This window comes from Lolium perenne, unplaced genomic scaffold (genome assembly GCF_019359855.2).
Source record: "Lolium perenne isolate Kyuss_39 unplaced genomic scaffold, Kyuss_2.0 unplaced23, whole genome shotgun sequence".
NCBI classification, from domain to species: domain Eukaryota; kingdom Viridiplantae; phylum Streptophyta; class Magnoliopsida; order Poales; family Poaceae; genus Lolium; species Lolium perenne.
Genome location: NW_027248981.1, coordinates 105235 through 128754, shown reverse-complemented (window position 1 = coordinate 128754; position 23520 = coordinate 105235). Strand labels below are relative to the sequence as shown.

Sequence of the window (23520 nt, the reverse complement as noted above, 5' to 3'; positions counted from 1 at the left end):
GTGCAATATGCAAGTATGTAGGAATCAATGCACAGTTCACACAAGTGTTTGCTTCTTGAGGTGGAGAGAGATAGGTGAACTGACTCAACATAAAAGTGAAAGAATGGCCCTTCGCAGAGGGAAGCATTGATTGCTATATTTGTCCTAGAGCTTTGGTTTTGAAAACATAAAGAGAGCATAAAAGTGAAATTTTGAGAGGTGTTTGTTGTTGTCAACGAATGGTAGTGGGCACTCTAACCCCCTTGCCAGGCAAACCTTCAAAGAGCGGCTCCCATGAATTATTTTTATTTTTGGGTGGCACTCCTTCCAACCTTTCTTTCACAAACCATGGCTAACCGAATCCTCGGGTGCCTGCCAACAATCTCATACCATGAAGGAGTGCCTTTTTATTTTAGTTTTATTATGATGACACTCCTCCCCACCTTTGCTTTCTCAAGCCATGGCTAACCGAATCCTTCGGGTGCCGTCCAATAATCACATACCATGGAGGAGTGTCTATTTAGGTTAATTAATTTGGGACTGGGAATTCCATTGCCAGCTCTTTTTGCAAAATTATTGGATAAGCGGATGAAGCCACTAGTCCATTGGTGAAAGTTGCCCAACAAGATTGAAAGATAAACACCACATACTTCCTCATGAGCTATAAATCATTGACACAAATTAGAGGTGATAAATTTTGAATCGTTTAAAGGTAGCACTCAAGCAATTTACTTTGGAATGGCGGAGAAATACCATGTAGTAGGTAGGTATGGTGGACACAAATGGCATAGTGGTTGGCTCAAGGATTTTGGATGCATGAGAAGTATTCCCTCTCGATACAAGGTTTAGGCTAGCAAGGTTATTTGAAACAAACACAAGTATGAACCGGTGCAGCAAAACTCACATAAAAAACATATTGTAAACATTATAAGACTCTACACCGTCTTCCTTGTTGTTCAAACTCTTTACTAGAAATTATCTAGACCTTAGAGAGACCAATTATGCAAACCAAATTTTAGCAAGCTCTATGTATTTCTTCATTAATAGGTACAAAGTATATGATGCAAGAGCTTAAACATGAGCACAACAATTTCCAAGTATCAAATTATTCAAGACATTTTAACAATTACTACATGTATCATTTTCCGATTCCAACCATATAACAATTTAACGAAGAAGATTCAACCTTCGCCATGAACATTATGAGTAAAGCCTAAGGACATATTTGTCCATATGCAACAGAGGAGCGTGTCTCTCTCCCACACAAAGAATGCTAGGATCCATCTTATTCAAACAAAACAAAAAAAAACCGACGCTCCAAGCAAAGTGCATAAGATGTGATGGAATAAAAATATAGTTTCACTAGAGGAACCTGATAATGTTGTCGATGAAGAAGGGGATGCCTTGGGCATCCCCAAGCTTAGACGCTTGAGTCTTATTGAAATATGCAGGGGTGAACCACCGGGGCATCCCCAAGCTTAGAGCTTTCACTCTCCTTGATCATATTGTATCATCCTCCTCTCTTGATCCTTGAAAACTTCCTCCACACCAAACTCAAAACAACTCATTAGTGGGTTAGTGCACAATTAAAATTTACATGTTCAGAGGTGACATAATCATTCTTAACACTTCTGGACATTGCAAAAAGCCACTGAAAGTTAATGTAATCGAAAAATCCATCAAGCATAGCAAAACAGGCAATGCGAAATAAAAGGCAGAATCTGTCAAAACAGAACAGTTCGTAAAGACGAATTTCTAAGAGGCACCAAACTTGCTCAAATGAAAATGCTCAAATTGAATGAAAGTTACGTACATATGTGAGGATCACTCACGTAAATTTTCAGAATTTTCTGAGTTACCTACATAGAATTCTGCCCAGATTCGTGACAACAAGAAATCTGTTTCTGCGCAGTAATCCAAATCTAGTATGAACCTTGGTATCAAAGACTTTATTTGGCACAACAATGCAACAAAATTAAGATAAGGAGAGGTTGCTACAGTAGTAACAACTTCCAAGACTCAAATATAAAATAAAAGTGCAGTAGTAAAATCATGGGTTGTCTCCCATAAGCGCTTTTCTTTAACGCCTTTCAGCTAGGCTTAGAAAGTGTGTATCAAGTATTATCAAGAGATGATGCATCTACAGCGGGGTTTGGAGTTTTCTCAACCATGCATTGTATTTTGGATACATAAGTTTCAGAGGCTCCCTTTTCATTAGTCTTGGGCTTGCTACTCTCATCAAACAAATTTTGAGGGACAAGCCAAGCATAATTATCATCTAGAGCTTCATGCATAGCTAGGAGCTTGCAAGGTATTGGTGCTTTAATCTCCCCACCATTATTAACATTATTAGTATACCTTATTCTATCCATGTCCATCTTTTCAAGTGTTCTTTTAAAATCGGTGAACATACCAAGCCTCTTATGCTTAATGGAAAAATTTCTAGCTTCTTTAGCTATATCCTCAAATTCTCTAACAAGGACTTTTAAAACAAAATCTCTCTTCTCTCCCCTCTCCATATCAGAAAGTGTAAGAAACATGTGTTGTATCATGGGGTTGAGACTAATAAATCTAGTTTCCATCATGCGTACCAAACAGACAGAGGCATCTTCATAAGTAGGGACAGCTTTTGCCAGGGGTATAACTTCAAGATCTTCATGCATACTGACATGGGTGAAAAATTCTTCTATATTATCTCTTCCAATTATAGACCCTTGTCCTACCGGTATATCTTTTAAAGTAAAATTAGGAGGAAACATGATGAAATAAGTAAACCAAATGCAAGTAACTAATTTTTTGTGTGTTTTTAATATGGAGAATGCAAACAAGACAGTAAATAAAGTAAAACTAGCAACTAATTTTTTTGTGTTTTTGATATAATGCAGCAAACAAAGAAGTAAATAAAATAAAGCAAGACAAAAACAAAGTAAAGAGATTGGAATGTGGAGACTCCCCTTGCAGCGTGTCTTGATCTCCCCGGCAACGGCGCCAGAAAACAGTCTTGATACGCGTACAGCACGCGATCGTTGGGAACCCCAAGAGGAAGGTGTGATGCGTACAGCGGCAAGTTTTCCCTCAGTAAGACACCAAGGTTTATCGAACCAGTAGGAGCCAAGAAGCACGTTGAAGGTTGATGGCGGTGAGATGTAGTGCGGCGCAACACCAGGGATTCCGGCACCAACGTGGAACCTGCATAACACAACCAAAGTACTTTGCCCCAACGAAACAGTGAGGTTGTCAATCTCACCGGCTTGCTGTAACAAAGGATTAGATGTATAGTGTGGATGATGATTGTTTGCAGAAAACAGTAGAACGAGTATTGTAGTAGATTGTATTCGATTAAAAGAATGGACCGGGGTCCACAGTTCACTAGAGGCGTCTCTCCGATAAGAATAAGCATGTTGGGTGAACAAATTACAGTTGGGCAATTGACAAATAAAGAGGGCATGACCATGCACATACATGATATGATGAGTATAGTGAGATTTAATTGGGCGCACCGCCCTAGTGTGGCGGCGCCCCGTGGCGCCACTTCGTCTCTCCCTCGGACTTCTGGAAGCTTCGTGGCAAAATAGGCCCCTGGGCGTTGATTTCGTCCAATTCCGAGAATATTTCCTTACTAGGATTTCTGAAACCAAAAACAGCAGAAAACAGCAACTGGCTCTTCGGCGTCTCGTTAATAGGTTAGTGCCGGAAAATGCATAAATATGACATAAAGTATGCATAAAACATGTAGATATCATCAATAATGTGGCATGGAACATAAGAAATTATCGATACGTCGGAGACGTATCACATCCCCAAGCTTAGATGCTTGAGTCTTCTTGAAATATGCAGGGATGAACCACGGGGGAATCCCCAAGCTTAGACTTTTCACTCTTCTTGATCATATTGTATAACCTCCTCTCTTGATCCTTGAAAACTTCCTCCACACCAAACTCAAAACAAATTCATTAGAGGGTTAGTGCATAATCAAAAATTCACATATTCAGAGGTGACATAATCATTCCTAACACTTCTGGACATTGCACAACGCTACTGAAAGTTAATGGAACAAATAAATCCATCCAACATAGCAAAACATGCAATGCGAAATAAAAGGCAGAATCTGTCAAAACAGAACAGTCCGTAAAGACAAATTTTTCAGGGGCGCTTAACTTGCTCAGATGAAAAAGCTCAAATTGAATGAAAGTTGCGTACATATCAGAGGATCACACACGTAAATTGGCAGATTTTTCTGAGGTACCTACAGAGGGGGCTACTCAATTTCGTGACAGCAAGAAATCTGTTTCTGCGCAGTAATCCAAATCTAGTATCAACCCTACTATCAAAGACTTTACTTGGCACAACAATGCAATAAAATAAAGATAAGGAGAGGTTGCTACAGTATTAACAACTTCCTAGACTCAAATATAAAACAAAATTGCAGAAGTAAAATAATGGGTTGTCTCCCATAAGCGCTTTTCTTTAACGCCTTTCAGTTAGGCGCAGAAAGTGTGAATCAAGTATTGTCAAGAGATGAAGCATCAACATCATAATCAGGGGAGTTGGGAGTTTTCTCAACAATGCATTATATCTTATCTATGTAAGTAACTCCTCTTTCGTTGCTTTTAGGCTTACTATTCTCATCAAACAAATTTTCAGGAGCAAGCCAAGCATAGTTATTTTCTAGAGCTTCATGCATTCCTAGGAGCTTACTAGGTATAGGTACTTTAATCTCCCCCTCATCATTGATATTATTAGTGTACTTTATTCTATCCATGTCCATCTTTTCAAGTGTTTTTTGCAAAATCGGTGAAAAAACCAAGCCTCTTATGCTTAATAAAAACTTTTCTAGCTTCTTTAGATATATCACCAAATTCTCTAAGAAGGACCTCTAAAACAAAATCTCTCTTTTATCCCATTTCCATATCCGAAAGTGTAAGAAACATATGTTGCATTATAGGATTTAGATTAACAAATCTAGTTTCCAACATGTGTACTAAAGAGGCAGTAGCACTTTTATAAGTAGGAACAACTTTTACCAAGTGTCTATCTTCAAATTATTCAACCATACTAACATGAGTGAAAAATGCTTCTATATTATCTCTTCCAATGATAGACCCTTGTCCTACCGGTATATCCTTCAGAGTGAACTTAGGGGGAAACATGATGAAATAAACAAAAGGTAAATAAAGTAAATGCAAGTAACTAATTTTTTTGTGTTTTTGATATAGAGAACGCAAACAAGACAGTAAATAAAGTAAATGCAAGTAACTAATTTTTTGTATTTTTGATATAGAAAGCAAACAAAGCAGAAAATAAAATAAAGTAAAGCAAGACAAAAACAAAGTAAAGAGATTGGATGTGGGAGACTCCCCTTGCAGCGTGTCATGATCTCCCCGGCAACGGCGCTAGAAAAAGAGCTGTTGACGTGGGAGTTGAAAATCTTTGTGGTGTAACTTTTCTTAGATCCCCGGCAACGGAGCCAGAAAAAGAGCTTGATAACGCGTGAAGCACACGTCCGTTGAGAACCCCAAGAGGAAGGTGTGATGCGTATAGCGGCAAGTTTTCCCTCAATAAGAAACCAAGGTTATCGAACCAGTAGGAGTCAAAGGCCACGTGAAGGTTGTTGGCGGAGGAGTGTAGTGCGGCGCAACACCAGGGATTCTGGCGCCAAAGTGGAACCTGCACAACACAATCAAAATACTTTGCCCCAACGTAACAGTGAGGTTGTCAATCTCACCGGCTTGCTGTAAACAAAGGATTAAATGTATGGTGTGGAAAATGATGTTTGTTAGCAATAGCAGCAGATAACAATGATTGCAGTAGATTGTATTCAGATGTAAAAGAATGGACCGGGGTCCACAGTTCACTAGTGGTGTCTCTCCAATAAGAAATATCATGTTGGGTGAACAAATTACAGTTGGGAAATTGACAAATAGAGAGGGCATAACAATGCACATACATATCATGATGACTAATATGAGATTTACTTAGGGCATTACGACAAAGTACATAGACCGCTATCCAGCATGCATCTATGCCTAAAAAGTCCACCTTCGGGTTAGCATCCGCACCCCTTCCAGTATTAAGTTGCAAACAAAAGACAATTGCATTAAGTATGGTGAGTAATGTAATTAACACAAATATCCTTAGACAAAGCATTGATGTTTTATCCCTAGTGGCAACAACATATGCACAACCTTACAACTTTCTGTCACTATCCCAGATTCAATGGAGGCATGAACCCACTATTGAGCATAAATACTCCCTCTTGGAGTCACAAGTATCAACTTGGCCAGAGCCTCTACTAGCAACGGAGAGCATGCAAGATCATAAACAACACATATATGATAGATCAATAATCAACTTGACATAGTATTCCATATTCATCGGATCCCAACAAACACAACATGTACCATTACAAATAGATGATCTTGATCATGATAGGCAGCTCACAAGATCTAACATGATAGCACAATGAGGAGAAGACAACCATCTAGCTACTGCTATGGACCCATAGTCCAAGGATGAACTTTGTCGGCAACCATGGTGATGTAGAGTCCTCCGGGTGATGATTCCCCTCTATGGCAGGGTGCCGGACGCGATCTCCTAAATCCCCCGAGATGGGATTGGCGGCGGCGGCGTCTCTGGAACTTTTTCCGTATCATGGCTCTCGGTAATAGGGTTTTCACGACGGAGAGTTTAAGTAGGCGGAAGGGTAGACTCGGAGGAGGCACGAGGGGCCCACACCACAGGCCGGCGTGGGCCCCTCCTTGGCCGCGCCGCCCTGTGGTTTGGCCACCTCGTGGCCCCACTTCGTATGCTCTTCGGTCTTCTGGAAGCTCCGTGGAAAAATAAGACCCTGGGCATTGATTTCGTCCAATTCCGAGAATATTTCCTTTGCAGGATTTCTGAAACCAAAAACAGCACAAAACAGGGCGCTTCTACATCTTGTCAATAGGTTAGTGCCGGAAAATGCATAATAATGATGTAAAGTGTATATAAAACATGTGAGTATTGTCATAAAAGTAGCATGGAACATTTATAGATATGTTTGAGACGTATCACTCCTCCAGGCATCGACAACCCCTTCCACACTCTAATTCACAATAGTCAAATTGAAAGGATTCCCAAGGCAGTATTGCCTAGCAGTTGGGATATGGATCGTTCTAACACTGCATGAAGGATGAAACCTGAAGCTGAAGAGTGGGGAAACAACTCTAAGAGTTGGGACTCGCCGTCGGACATACTTCTTAACCGCGTCGAGCACAATTCGGAACTGATCCGCAACTTCACTTACGAGATTGATGAGCTAAAGGAGCTTGTTAAGGAGCTTATCAAGAATTCACCATCACCACCGAAGGAGTAATTCATCATTGGTATTGGCACCCCCTTGGTTTGTTCCAAGCTTGGGGGGAGTGCCGCGGTATCACATCATCACTATCTTTTACCTTTTTACTATCAAGTAGTGTCATATTATGAGTAGGGAAGTTATCATATAAGATGGTTGCAGTGTGGAAGTATCTCTCTTTTAGTTAGTTATCTATGTATCCCTTGGTGTGAGTTATCGTTATGGAATATTAATGAGAAGTTTTATCATTTACATATTGCACACCTTATTTTAGTTTGCAATCTCTGTTATATGATTGACCTTGTTGTTAGTATTGGTATCACTTTGGGAGCATCAAGTAAATCTATTTGGTTTTGGCAAACTTAGAATTGGTCAACAGCAACAATACTTTGAGATTTAAGTAGAAAATAGGGAAATACATGTAGATATATTATTTCATTATCTTTCTTTCTTATTAGCTATTAGCTTAGTATTCTGAAGTTAAAATTATTTGTGCTTACAAGGAAGATGCATGATTGTTTCTATCACATGTATATTTGTTTGTTTCCCTCAACTCTTAAGCTTGCTAACCAACCTTGCTAGCCATAGACCTGTACTGAGAGGGAATGCTTCTCTTGCATCCAAAACCTTAAACCAAACCTATGCCATGTGTGTCCACCATAAGTACCTACTATGTGGTATTTCTCTTCCATTCCAAGTAAATACTTCATGTGCTACCTTTAAACAATTCAAAACTTTACTACTCCTTATTTGTGTCAATGTTTTATAGCTCATGAGGAAGTATGTGGTGTTTTATCTTTCAATCTTGTTGGGCAGACTTTCACCAATGGACTAGTGGCACATCTGCTTATCCAATAATTTTGCAAAAAGAGCTGGCAACGGGGTTCCCAGCCCCAATTAATTAACTTCCATTAATAATTCTCTTCACATGTTTTGCCCTGATTCATCAGTAAGCAACTTAATTTTGCAATAGACACTCCTCCATGGTATGTGAAATGTTGGAAGGCACCCGAGGATTCGGTTAGTCATGGCTTGTGAAAGCAAAGGTTGGGAGGAGTTTCATCCATAAATAAAACTAAAGTACATGTGTAAACTAAAGAGAAGAGGGATGATCTACCTTGCTGGTAGAGATAACGTCCTTAATGGGAGCCGCTCTTTGAAAGTCTGTTTGACAAGGGGGTTGGAGTGCCCACTACCATTCGTTGACAACAACAAACACCCCTCAAAACTTTATTTTCATGCTCTCTATATGCTTTCAAAACTTGAAAAGCTCTAGCACATGATTTAATCCCTGCTTCCCTCTGCGAAGGGCCTATCTTTTACTTTTATGATTGAGTCGGTAAACCTATTTCCCTCTATCTTAAGCAAGCAATTGAGTTGTTGCGATCCAACCATTTATATTGTGATCTATTTAATCATGTCCTTTATTCTTCCTTGTTTAGTACAAGTTTTATCTGAATGAATATGGCTTTGAAGGTTATCAATGATTATGAGGAGATTAGTATGATTGAGCATATAAGATCTGCCAAATAAGCTTTAATATAAGGGCTCTGCTCGAAAGATAAGTACAATCTGTTAATTGTTCTTTGACCAAGAACGAAGTTTGCCATCACCAATTATGATTTCTTATGCACCCTTATTTGTCATTTCCCTTTACTTGTTTCAAGTTGAGTTATATGAGGAAGTTGTTCACTAGAATGTCTTGTGTGAATTAATGTGATGCTTCTTGTCCGTATTTTATTTACCGACTCTTCACTCCATAAACATGTGGTCTTGTTTACTGAGTTCAGTTTCGCTTGGGGACAAGCGAGGTCTAAGCTTGGGGGGGGGGGGGATGATACGTCCATTTCGCATCACTATTTTATATCATAATTTACTGTTATTCATTGATATATTTCATATTTAGAGATGATACTTATGTTATTTCACCTATTTTGCATGTTTCATGATTATTGGAGAATTACTCACCGGGGTCAGGATTCTGCTGGAAAAAGCACCGTCAGGATACAATATTTCTGAAGATCAACAATTGACGGAAAATACACCGAAAGTCTTATTTCTCCAGAAGAAGGAGCCAGCCAAAAGGAGGGGCCGAGGAGGGCCGCCATGGGCCCCCCATAGGCCGGCGCGGGCTCCACCCTGGCCGCGCCGCCTAGTGGGGAGGGGGCCCACAACCCCTCTCGGCCGTCTCTCTTTCGCGTACTTCATCTTCCGAAAACCCTAAGGTGCAAGAGGGCATCGCGAATAGACACAGCCGCCTCTGCAGGGCGGAAAACACCAGAGAGAAAAGAGCTCTCCGGCAGGCTGAAATCCGCCGGGGAAATTCCCTCCCGGAGGGGGAAATCATCGCCATCGTCACCGTCATCGAGTTGGACTTCATTGGGATCATCATCGTCATCATCTCCGCCACCGTCACCGTCATCTCCACCTCTGCAACTCGTCTCCGCTGTAACATCTAGGGCTGAATCTTGATTATTTCATAGGGGAAACTCTCCCGGTGTCGATTACTCCTTGTTATTTATGCTATTGAGTGAAACCGTTGAATTAAGGTTTATGTTCAGATTGTTATCCATCATCATATCACCTCTGATCATGTTCTATATGATGTCTTGTGAGTAGTTCGTTTAGTTCTTGAGGACATGGGTGAAGTCTAAATGTTAGTAGTGAACTATGTTGAGTAATATTTAATGGTTTGATATTTAAGTTGTGGTGTTATTCTTCTAGTGGTGTCATGTGAACGTTGACTACATGATACTTCACCTTTATGGGCCTAGGGGAATGCATCTTGTATTCGTTTGCTAATTGTGGGGTTGCCGGAGTGACAACAACCTGAACCCCCGTTGGTTTATCGATGCATGAGGGATAGCAGGATCTCAAAGTTTAAGGCTGTGGTTAGATTTATCTTAATTACTTTCTTGTATTTGCGGATGCTTGCAAGGGGTTTAATCACAAGTATGTATTAGTCCTAGGAAGGGCGGTGCATTAGCATAGGTTCACCCACACAACACTTATCAAAACAATGAAGATTAATCAACTATATGAAGCGAAAGCACTAGACTAAATACCCGTGTGTCCTCAAGAACGTTTGGTCATCATAAGTAAACAAACCGGCTTGTCCTTTGTGCTAAAAAGGATTGGGCCACTCGCTGCAATTATTACTCTCGCATTTTACTTAATTGTATTTTATTTATCTGCTATATCAAAACCCCCTGAATACTTGTATGTGAGCATTTACAGTGAATCCTTCGTCGAAACTGCTTGTCAACACCTTCTGCTCCTCGTTGGGTTCGACACTCTTATTTATCGAAAGTACTACGATACACCCCATATACTTGTGGGTCATCATGCGCGACCAGCGCTCCTGGTGGAAGTAGCCTCTGAGGCTACAACCGAGTGTTTGCACTTGGGTGTAGGCTCAAATTGTTTTTAATCAACTCCATATTTTCCACTATCTTGCATCTTGTCGGGAGCGTGACCAATGCTCCCGATAAGAGTAGCCCCCAAGCCTATGATCGGTTGCTTGCAGCGTGACATAGGCTCCAAAATTCATGCCGCGCATCCTATATTGTCTCGTCGACTCGAAAATTTTCTTGCCCCTGACGTCAGTACTGGAGAAGATGGTGTGCTGTCAACTCTTTAGACTATGACAGTCAGTGGATCACTGTCTGTAATTCCAGTATAATTTCCTTTCCCCCACGTTGCACTTAGTGGGGTTCTCACGTCCTCCGAAGCGCCCGACACGCGCACACTAACTCCGTTACTTCCATGTGGAACTTAAAAAATATTTTTACTTTTCCGCCACGTGTAGAGTTAGGATTATCTGTTCTCCATTGAACAGCCGATCTGCCTCACCTTCCAGGTTAAAAGGTAATCCATGCGCCTCACTTTTTTCCCCTTCTCACTCCGCCGCACAAAGCCATCACTTCACCATTACTAGCGCACTCTGCTCCTTGCTCCCGCTTCGCGACCTAGCTCTCCCTCTGCCGCCATGGTTAGGTCAATGCGCGTCAAGAGCACCACCGCCGGCACCGTCGGTGCTGAGCCGATGGAAAAGAAGAAAGTGTCCGGATGGGACAGATCGAAGTTCAATCCAACAGAACACCGGAAGCTGAAGAAACTAGGGCTGCTCACCGATGAAGAGAAGATGAAGGCTCCCGGGAATGAAGCGACCCCCAATCCGCCCGAAGGATATCTGGTAATTTTCACTGCTTTCCTCCTTAGCAGCCTCTCCATGCATGTTCATGAGTTCCTTCGGGGACTCCTTTTCATTTACGAGATTCAGCTGTACCAGCTGACTCCCAATTCCATCATCCATATCTCCATTTTCATCACTCTTTGTGAATGTTTCCTCGGCATCCACCCCCATTGGAGCTTGTGGAAACGCATCTTCTATCTCCGGCGCAACAACTCGAGGGATGCCATCTATGACGTAGGTGGTGTCTGTATCTACGTTCGACCTGAAGCCGAATATTTCGATCTGAAATTTGCCGAGTCGGTCCAAGGCTGGTACAAGAAGTGGCTCTATGTGAAGGATGAAACAACTGGCAACCAGTAATACATCCTCGCTCCTTTTGACATGTCGCAGGAAATCCTGAGGTGTCAGTCTTGGGATGCCGAAGCTATTTCAGAAGAAATTGCAGCTACAAAACATCTGATGGAGTAGATTAAGAAGTTGCAGAATTCCGAGGAAAAGAGTTGCCGGGTGTGCATATACTAGCACATTTCCTACGGATTCGTGTAGAACCTATCCAAACTCGGTCGGGTACTCTATGGCTTTACACTGGCGCTAGTGACGCTGCAAGGATATCCAAGGATCTTCCTGTCGAAGATTTGGAGAAATTGGCCCCCTCTTTACTTCGCTTAGTAAGAAGGATGAAGTGTGCCCGCATCTTGCCGCGTGAAGCCATTCAGTGGTGCACACGCCCTTCCAGCTGTAAGTGTTTCCTTCTCGAAATTTTACTTACGTTTTGTGCCTAACTTAACTTTCACAATTTAACTCGCAACCTATTTGTGTAGAAACATACATCGATCTTCTCCCTTCTGCCTGTTCCCAAAATTGGGGAATTGTCCGAGCAGAAAATTGTTGCCGATGATTCCCAGGAGGCTTCGCTTTGCGAGAGTGAACCCGCGAAATCTGATGAAAAAAGTGCGGGTTCATCGGCTCACAACTTTGACTCGTCCCAAACGCACTCTCCTCCTGCTTCCGTGACTTCCCCAGATAATAGAAAAACAAAGAGGCAGACTAATGAAGAAGACTCGAGTACTTCAAAATTAGCTGAAAGTGCAGCAGAAGAGCCTTCCCATGGACAACCTCTAGCTTTTGAACCTTTCGATGCAGCTATTGGCTTGAGCTTTTAAGTTTGTTTATCCTTTTTTGCACCATTTTTACATGACTTCTTCATCCTTTTATGTCAACACTACTCATTCTTATGTTAGGGATGATGAGGTGCACTCGGAATATAATGCTTCTAGAACAACAAAAACAAGTGCATCGCAACATTGGTTGTCTCCGAGGACCCGAAAATCCCCCCTGAAGCCACTGATCCGGCGAAGTGCCCCCTGGCGTTTAAAAAAAAGAAACCAAAAATGAATAACGCTGGCAAAGGGAATGTTATCACCGAAAATCCATCGACTCCCCATCTGGATGATGTAAGTTTGCTTTTATTGCTCTTTTCTTTCTTCCTGTTCAACAATTACCATCTTCTTATACTTCTTCCCTTTTATGCATCTCGACCGTTTGTATCCTATAACAAAGGAAATGCTCGACATGGCTACTCGCGTTATCAGGTTCCGCGATGAAGCTGACACTTTGAGAGGTGAGTTTGGTACATTTTGTTTTGATAACCTCTTATTGATTATTGTGATTTAACTATCTATCTTTTTTTCCAGAATCTTTACGCGTCGCGCAGGAGAACGCCAAGGAGCTCGAAAAGAAGCTCAAGGCTAGCGAAAAAACTCGCAAAGATGCCGAAGCAAAAGCTGCAAGTTCTAATGAGGTGCAAGATAAACTTGATGCCGCAGAACTGGCCTTAAAAGACAAGACTGAGCAGATTGCCCAGCGAGAAGGCGACATAATTAAGAGGCTCGACAAACAATCTGACAGATTCTCGAGTACCTTTATTCTGCCCTTTCTTCTGCGATTTGTTTTGTTTTGTTGCTGCCATGTGATGTCTACACACGCTTCTATTCTTGTAGACAATGTTGGGCCTCCAAGTGCAGAGGTTTGTAGAACAACAACAAGTTTCCCTTAATTGGATCACCCAATGTTTATCGAACTTAGGGAGGTAGAGGTCAAAGATATCCCTCTTAAGCAACCCTGCAATTACGATACAAGAAGTCTCTTGTGTCCCCAACACACCCAATACACTTGTCAGGTGTATAGGTGCACTAGTTCGGCGAAGAGATAGTGAAATACAAGTAATATGGGTGATTATAAGTGGTAATTGTAATATGAAATAAAAATTGCAGCAAGCAAACATCTAGCAGAACTGGTTGTAAACGGTGTTTCAATGCTTGGAAACAAGGCATAGGGATCATACATTCACTAGTGGACACTCTCAACAATGATGTCATAATTGAATACATAGATATTATCACTTCACTATTGTACTCTAAACCAGTCTCCGGTTTGATAATAAACACAAATTCACTGCGTAGGTCTGCATAAGCATTCCTTAAAGTTCGCATTCCCAGTCTATGGACACCCCACGCTGTCACTTTGATCATATAAAGATGGTACTAACTAGTCAGCACAATTCATAAGTATTTCTGTAAATTAAGCATAAGAAACAAACACCGTGTGCACACTGTCACCTTCACACTGTTGGACAAAGTGTCCCCGGAGATTGCATAATAAAACCGCTTGAGTAGCACAATAGTTGAAGAATAACATCTACTTATTCAACTAGATTACAAAGCTCCTGATCACATAAAGATCATACATGGAGAGATAGATACACCACATAACTACCGGTAAAGCCCTCATCCTTGGGGGAGAACTACTCACTCCTCATCACGGGAGTCAGCAATGGCGATGAAGATGGCGGTGGAGTTAATGGAGACGGCTCCGGGGGCAATTCCCCGTCTCGGCAGGGTGCCGAACAGAGACTTTTGTTTCTCGAATCTTGTCTGCGACGGCGGAGGAGCTACAGAACTTTTCGTGGGCGGAGGCTGATTGATTTAGGTTTCACGCATCGGGAGGCTTCTTATAGGTGGAAGGGAGAGGTCGGTGGAGGCCAGGTGGCCCCACACCACCCCTAGGCGTGGGCCAGGCCTAGGCTGCGCCTAGGCATGGTCTGGCCACCCTGTGGCCCCCTTCGTCTCTCTCCGGACTTCGTCTTCGTTACGGAAAAATAAGATCTTCGGCTTTTGTTTCTTCCAATTCTGAGAATATTTCATGTACAACTTTTTTGAAATACAAAACAACAGAAAACAGGGAACTGACACTGTGGCATCTTGTCAATAGGTTAGTGCCGAAAAATGTATAAAAGTGCAATGAAGTGTGAGCAAAACATATAGGAATTGGTGTAAAACAAGCGTGGAGCATAAAAAATTATAGATACGTTTGCAACATATCACCATGCTTGTACTGAAAAATTACCCTCTTTTTCAGCAGAGCGTATCGGTGAGATGTACACCAAGAACCAGGAACAAGAAGAAGATGGGCCCTAGGATTCTCCCACGACACTAGAAATGAACTGCGCCCTTGCACGAGACTGCTTGAAGGAAGATCGGGTTGCTTTCGAACGTTTGTTCCAGCACTTGTTCTCGAAGGATCCTATGCTGGACAAATTTGAACCTCTCGCTAAGTGCTTCACAGTCTCGCTTTATGCGGACGATGTTGTCATCTTTTGCCATGCAGACGAGCCAGAATTGCACGCTATTCGCAACATACTTGAGCTCTTTGGACATCTGTCGAGGCTACACACCAGCTTCACCAAGTGCTCGGTCTCCCCAATCGCTTGCTCGGAGGATGACGAAGCCAAAGGTTTCGCGGCGATTATAAAGTGCTAGCTGGCACCCTTCCCCATGACGTACCTTGGCATACAACTCTCCTTTCGACAGATGCGGGGTGAGCCTTTCCAGCCTATGGTGGACCAGTTGGCTTATAAGCTACCTACCTGGAAAGCATCCATGATGCCCTGGGCCAGGCACTTGTCGCTCGTTGAAAGAATCGTATGGCACCTAGAGGGGGGGGGGGGGGTGAATATGTGTTTAATCAATTTTTAATTACTTTTCCAATTTAGGCTTGACACAAAGATAAATTCTCTAGATATGCAACTAAGTGAATTTACCTATATGACAAGATGCATGCAAGCGATATACGATACACGATACAAGTAGTAAAGTGCGATAAAGGATAGAAGTAGCCGAGGTGGAGCACGCGGAGACACAAGGGTATGATTCCCCGTAGTTCCTTCCTTGTAAAGGGAAGCACGTCTACGTTGGATGGGTTTGGTGCGACGAAGGCCTACCAATGCCACAAAGCCCTCACCCTATTCTCCGGTGAGCAACACCACAAAGGCCTAGCTCATGCTCCACTAAGAGATTGCCTTAAGCTCGCAACCGTCACCTTTACATCAAGGTTGGGGCACACATCCACAACTCAATTGGAGGCTCCCAACAACCGACCATAGAGCTTTTATAGCACAAAGCAAGCTTTGAGGGCGGCTTCTCACAAAACTAGGGTTTCACAACATGAATCTACTAAAAACAAGTGGGATACTCAAATCCTTTGGTGGAAGTGTAGATCTAGTGTTCCTTCCTTGATTCCCAAGAGATCAACAAGTTTGAGTGGCTAGGGAGGGAGATCTTGGAGTTTTGAGCTTTGGAACAATGGAAGAGAGAGTAGAAGCCGCAACCTCTCCATGGAGAAGAAGGGTGCCTTTTATACCCCGACACCAAAAGTAACCGTTGCAACATAATTGGGAATGGAGTCTCCGGTGTAAAGACCGAAGTCTCAGGTGTTTCTCCCTTTACCCTGGAGTCTCCAGTGGAGTTTCCGACCGAGTTCCCGGACCCCCATACTGACATAGGTATGCCTAACGGGCATACCATGGGTGTACCCCTGTTTATATTCTTGAGTTGAAGTTGGTGGACCCAAAGATCTGGAGGCCCACGAAGCCGAAGATGTGAAGCCCAAGAAAGTAGAGTCAATATAGGGGAACTTGTAATAGTATATGGAAAGGCCCAATACGGCCCGATGTTATATGTACTTGTACGACATGAAAATCCTCGGCTTCGCCTCCTATATAAGGGCGAAGTCGAGGGCGAAAAGAGGATCAATCAATTGTAAGTTTGTAACCCTAGCCACCGTATTGTTACTAGTTGGCCGCCTTTGTTCGTCTGACCACCTTCGAGTTCTACTTGTCTTCTACTTTTCACGAAACCCTAAGTCTACAATCTGTAGGTATTGACGAGTCGATACCTTGTCACATACTAAGAGTGAGGCACACATGCTAGCTTCACGACTTGGGAAGTCCAGAGATTTGTCCGGAGTCTCTGGCCTGGGGAGACCGGAGTCTCCGGTGTGCATGGTCTAGAGATTCTGGTAAATTTCAACCCGAACCCCCATACTGTGTGTGAGACACACTAGCCAGATCTTTGAATTGGGGGGTCCAGAGACTTGTCCGGAATCTCCAGCCTGGGAAGGCTGGATTCTCCGGAGCACAAGGCCGGAGTCTCCGGACTGGAGATTCTCAACTGTTACTTTCGCTGTGGGTTTTCTCCACCACCATTCCCAGCCAGCCCCTAATAATATCTTGAGCACCTACATACATTTCACCACAAAAGCTGCAATGCACCGTCTTGTTCATTTCACTTTTTATGAGCCGGCCACCGTGATAAGCTTAACACATATATCTTCTAGAATACATAAGCACACGGTTAAAGATCTTTATGGTACCAACAAACTCACAAAATCATATTAGGAGGGAAATGCCGTTTCACTCGTCCACTTGGTGCTCGCAGCCATACCACTACACCAACTCATGGTGCATAGTGTTAACAAGAAGACACTCAATTAAGCAGGTGAACTTGATCTTACATGGGTTCCTATGGGTCGGCAGTGCGAATGCTAATGGTTGGTGCTGCCACATCAATTGGCACACGTGTATCGAATTAGTACAATTATAACGTGGCACAAAACTTATTATGGACTATTGAGATATAATAATATACATCATTTATTATTTGTATCTAGGATATTATATCCAAGGGTCTTCCACTTGCACTAAAGTATAAATAATCTAGTCGCATTTTTTTATTAATCATAACACCATATCATATGTGTGCGTCATGCTCGCTCATGGAAAATGTTGTGTTAACAACACAGATCATTCAGATCCTTCTGTTCTTTACGAATCGGTAATATCATCTTATCTGACATTACTCTATCATTAAAATGATAATATCATAATTTGTACATTTGGCATTTTGTTCCTGTGTACACAATGACGTTTTGTTTGGTCAATTGGAATTTCACTTGGTCGTGTACACTAGAAAGCACACTCAGCTGAAAGATGAACTTTCTCAGCCAAACTATCAATGTATCTTTAAAAGACAACACATCTAATACAACTTCTATGTCTAACCATGTTTATTTCAACTTAAGGCTTTTATTAGTGTGAGATTTCAAATCTTCCAGGTTAGTGTCATAACTTGCACCAACATCATATTTTATGGTCAAGTTTACTATCTTTTATAGATCATAAACGTATTCTTAGTTCTCACTAGACATTGAAGAATAAACTTAACTTCTTGTTCAGTGAATTACTCAGAAATCACTCCGGAACCTGTTCTTCTAGCTAAGAACTTGGGGCACACTATTTCATTTTAGACAACATGGTTTAATGATAAAATTCCATGTCCGAGACCTATGGGACGTAGCACATCCGTCTTCTTTCAATTAGCCATTGTTATGGCACCAAAATTAACTTAATGGTCCTACAACGGGTTTTACTGCCAGCAACTTTCCCCTTTGTTCCCTTTTTTTTGAATTTCCCTACATTTGTTGTTGGGCAATGTATTTCAAGTTATGCAAGTAATCGAAAGGGGAGCAATCCCTGTTAGAAAAAAATATATATGTCAACATGAAAAGTTGATATGTGATAGGCCGGGTGAAAAATCATGCCACGTAAATAAGGATACCTCTTGAATCTAGTTGTCCGGTTATAAAGGCGAGGGGCCAACATATACAAAAAGAGATGAAACATCAAAAGTGAACTATACAACCAGTCAAAGGGAAAATATATACTCACCTGTTAGATAATTCTTGTCATGATTTTTTTATTTTCAAAATAAAGGCAAAATATTTTCCTTAATTCATTAAATAAGATGAAGCATGTGCACAAAGTATTATCATATTATGCCAGACGGCAACAATCACACACCAAAAAAACAATTCCTATTCCCCCGACAAAACATGATCAAATTCTTAACCTGGCAATAATCCACAATCTTTCCTCCAACTTAATACGCGCAAAAAAATTGTGGGATTGAGTTTGAGTTTTCGAACTCCCTGGCTTTTCATTCATTCTAAAGCTCCCATGAAACAAACATGACAAGCGTCCCCATTGCCATCTTCCTTCCGGCATGAGCTTGAACAATGTGCAACAAACAAGATTTGATGTCTTCGAAGGCGAACCAATCCGAATACTCAAAAGATTGGAGGCCTAGCTAATCTTCTCAAATTATAATGGAGTAGCGGCATTTGAAAAGGAGGTGTTCCGCTGACCCTGGGACCCTATTGCAAAGACGAGTTTTTACAAAGAATTGAGAACAAAGTTTTCTGGTTTTCCCGTAGTTTGCATTCACAAGAGAAGGTATAAAATCGCCTATTAATTCTGGAATTAAAGAAAAAAAAATATTTTTAAAATAGCATGAAATTACCGGGTACTTAACTTTTTAGTTTGCTGATTCGACCATTCCACTCTAAATACAATTTTCAATATTTAAGCGACACTTGAGCCAGGAGCCACAAATCCCTACTCGTTCATTTTCCTTAGACTAGTCACAATGCATAGTATCGTATAGAAGTATCATGCATATGATACTACTACATGTTACTATCTCCACAATGCTTGGTATCATATAGTAGTATCATAGTCTTCATATATTAATTATTTTGTAGAATCTCAATGCAAATATATGTACAAGATTTACTTGACATTAACTTTTTTAGTAGTATGTGCTATGATACAGTATCTACCTATGATACTAGTACCCTCTCTCTCATCCTTAATTACACTGCCATATCAGCATTTTGCATGCATGTAATGCATGATACTACCTATGATACTCCTATTGTGGGTAGTCTTACTGCAATTCTATGGTCGCAGAAGGAAGAATTAACTAAGCACAGCGTGGGAGAGCAAGCAGCTATTCGCATGTCTTTTTTATTCCACGCATGATCAAAGCACAGCGTAGCACAAGTACAATACAATACATGCATCCGTCTACTGACCAGTCTTCTGAACTAGCACACATGTCACACAGCATATGCATAACCTTGCAAGAACACACGGCTGCGTTCTACAAGATCACATTACGTACTATACATTCACCTTACTTTTATTTTGAGCAAACTGCTGGCCAGGTACGTGCATGCCGTGCGTTCAGTTCAGTTGTGCACCTCCGCTTCAGGACGGTACATGGGCTCCGGCATCTCGTCAAAGCGGCCGCAGCACCTGCAGCCGCCGTAGTACCCGCGGCCGCAGCAGCCCCACCGGCAGTACCTGCCGCCGCCGCCACCACGGCCTGGGTAGCCGCCTCCTCCGCGGCCAGGGTACGGGTAGTACCCTCCTCCTCCTCCACGACCAGGGTAGCCTCCGCCGCCACGGTAGTAGTCCTGCAGGTCCGTCGTGGGCTCCTCCTTCTTGGCCTCTGCATCGAGGTCACATATATATAAGCATCCATATGTCACTACGGCAGAACAGGGCGTTGCCGTGCAGCCAAAACGCACGGCAAAGGTCCAAAAACGCTCGGCAAAGCCTTTGCCGTGCGGCCTTGCACGACAAAGAATGCACGGCAACGACCCGCCCGGCAAAGCCACCTTTGCCGTGCGTCGAGCGAAAATCGCACGGCAAAGGCTTTGCCGAGCGACGCTGCTTTGCCGTGCGCTGCGCCTTCCTTTGCCGTGCGCATTCCTTTGTCGTGCGCTTACAGGCTTTGCCGTGCGGCCGGCTTTGCCGTGCGTCTCCCCACGAAGCCGCACGGCAAAGACAAGGCTTTGCCGTGCGCTTCCCCTCAACCCCACACGGCAAAGATTCTACAGGTGGGCAGCTGGGCGGCGCAGTGCACAGCTGGGCATCCTTTGCCGTGCGCATGTGCACGGCAAAGACAGCCTTTGCCGTGCGATTTTGTCTTTGCCGTGTGCATGTGCACGGCAAAGGTGCTGAAAAATTCCAGCGTTTTGCTGTTTCCGTTTAATCCCTGCACATATAATTCACAAAATAGACATATATTTTCAGATACATATATAGCACAATATATAGACATTTGCACATCATCAACAACAAAGTTCAACCACTAATAGTCCAACAAAATCCATACATAGAATGTTCCATACAATAGTCCAACAACAAAGTCCATACATAGAATGTTCCATACAATAGTCCAACAACAAAGTCCAACAACAAAGTCCAACAACAAATTCATACATAGAATGCTCCAAGTCACACAACAAAGTTCATACAAGCAACGTCAACCTTCGCCACTTTCTTGTCCTCCACTTCCTTGTCCTTCTCCACCTCCTTGTCCTCCATCTCCTTGTCCTCCTACAAGTTCATATATAGATGCATAAGTGGCATGGAATGGCTAAAATTGACATGTAAGAACTAGAATTGACATGGAAGAACTAGAATTGACATTGAATGGTTAAAATTGAACATAATCGCTAGAATAGACATGAAATGGCTAAAATTCAACATAATGGCTAAGAATGACATGGAATGGCTAAAATTGACATGTAAGAACTAGAATTGACATGGAAGAACTAGAATTGACATGGAATGGCTAAAATTGAACATAATCGCTAGAATTGACATGAAATGGCTAAAATTCGACATAATGGCTAAGAATGACATGGAATGGCTAAAATTAACATGGAATAGCTAAAATTGAACATAATGGCTAAAATTGACATGGTTGAATGGCTAAAATTCACAAGTGACATGGTATGGAAGAATTGACATGTAAGAACTAGAATTGACATGGAAGAACTAGAATTGACATGGAATAGCTAAAATTGAACATAATGGCTAAGAATGACATGGAATGGCTAAAATTGACATGTAAGAACTAGAATTGACATGGAAGAACTAGAATTGACATGGAATGGCTAAAATTGAACATAATCGCTAGAATTGACATGAAATGGCTAAAATTCAACATAATGGCTAAGAATGACATGGAATGGCTAAAATTAACATGGAATAGCTAAAATTGAACATAATGGCTAAAATTGACATGGTTGAATGGCTAAAATTCACAAGTGACATGGTATGGAAGAATTAGAAGTGTAGGAGAACTCACCTAGAAACTGCTGCAGGCTCCGGATGATGCCCGTATTGTTGACGGTCAAGCCAGGTGTCAGTGGGGTCTGACTTGGCGCTTGCTGGAGGAGCGCCATCACAGCCGGATCGGGCGTGGGGATCTGCAATATCCAAAGTTCGGTTAGACAACAAACAAGATTGAGACGGAGATATTAAGTTAACCACTTACCCAGTTGGGGAACATAGGAGGACATGACGTGCTAGGACCACTACTCCCCGGTGGGGAAGTCAGCACGGCCTGGTTCATGAACATCTGCTGGAACATCTGCTGCTATTGTTGCATCTGCTGCAACATCTGCTGCTGCATCTGCATGCTCTCCCAAAGCTGCTGCTGCATCTGCATCTGCTGCTCTTGGTTCCTCCGTTCCTTTTCTTCCATCTCCGCCTACGTTGTGTTGCAGCGATGTCAGTAACATTCCAATGGAAAACATGTAACGAAGCGTAGAGGATCGACGAAGAACTTACCCGTAACTTCTCAACAGCTAGGTCCGAAGCCCGTGGGCGGGTCTCTACCCGAGGCTGCTCGCTCGTACGCCCACGACGGATCTGGCGTAGAGATGGAATGGTCTTTGGGTCGACTAACCCGTCAGCAATCCATAGGCGGCCACCCTTCTTGCCTTGTCCCGCAAGCACCGCAACCTCAACGTCAAAGTCTTCGGTGGTTGGGTCGGCGTCTTCGCCGTGCTTGGCCTTGAACTTCGAGCGGTACGCGCCACACTGGGCCTCCGCTAGCCCGTTGACCCACACGGACCCCGTTTCAGGATGCGGCTCCCTCCTGGTCTTGGACTTTTGGAAAAGGCCAAATAAGTTTGGTGTCACGCATGTCTTCACTTCCTGCAAAAGAGTACATGCAAGTAAGTGAAGAGGGACACCCTTGCGGGGCTAACAATAACATGAAACGAAAGAATGAAGAAACCATTTGCTCACCTCTTGCTGCAAGGTAAGGGCCAAGTTCTTGCTGCCCAGGACATGTGATCCACCTCCCATCTCTAAACGCTTCAGCTTGCCCTCCTCGTGCTTCCGGGCGTACTCGGGGGATGTCCACCATATGACCATCGCAAGAAAGCACGCCTTGTCTTCCCCGATGTACTGAGGAGGGTTCTACATACACAAGATAGACCCATTATTAGAACATAAACTACATGAAAATGTGGAAATAAATAACACATCGATGCTAATACCTGCAGGTACTGCCACGGTGCCATGAGCGTATCCCGACAATCAGCCTTACTCATCCGAACTTTGCGCTCGGCGTGCCAGTCGCGGACGCACTGGACACGTGCCTCGTAGTGCATGCCAGTCACCCTCACCCTGCACAACTCGTGTAAGATAACGTCGGACGCAATTTCCTCGCCCTCAGCCCTCTTGAAGTATTTCTGCAACCATGCACATAGGTAAAATAAGAGGAATTAGAGCAACTATTGGTAGTCAAGAAGTGTTTGAATGCTAAGAAGCCAAAAGTCACGTACCCAGAAGTGGCGGACAACCCTCTCTTGCATGTTGGTGCACTTGCCGCTAGGATCTTCCGCGTAGCTGTAGTGCTTCCAAGTCCAAGCCACATCGCGGCCACCACTAGGGAGATTGACAATCCCAGGGAAATGCTTCCTAATTAGGCCTCCAAGGATGTTCGAGTACTCACGTGTCGGCCTCCTC

At 42.8% G+C, this 23520-nt stretch overlaps 1 protein-coding gene across 1 annotated transcript; it reads right to left on the bottom strand.

Moving 5' to 3' along the window:
• Positions 1-19926: 19926 nt before the first annotated feature.
• On the bottom strand, positions 19927-21944 carry LOC127326495 (uncharacterized). Its single transcript, XM_071824773.1, has 2 exons — positions 21848-21944; positions 19927-20197 (listed from the first exon to the last, which is right to left on the bottom strand). Exons 1-2 carry the CDS (start codon positions 21942-21944, stop codon positions 19935-19937), a joined length of 360 nt encoding a protein of 119 aa, XP_071680874.1. The 3' UTR covers positions 19927-19934.
• Positions 21945-23520: the final 1576 nt, after the last annotated feature.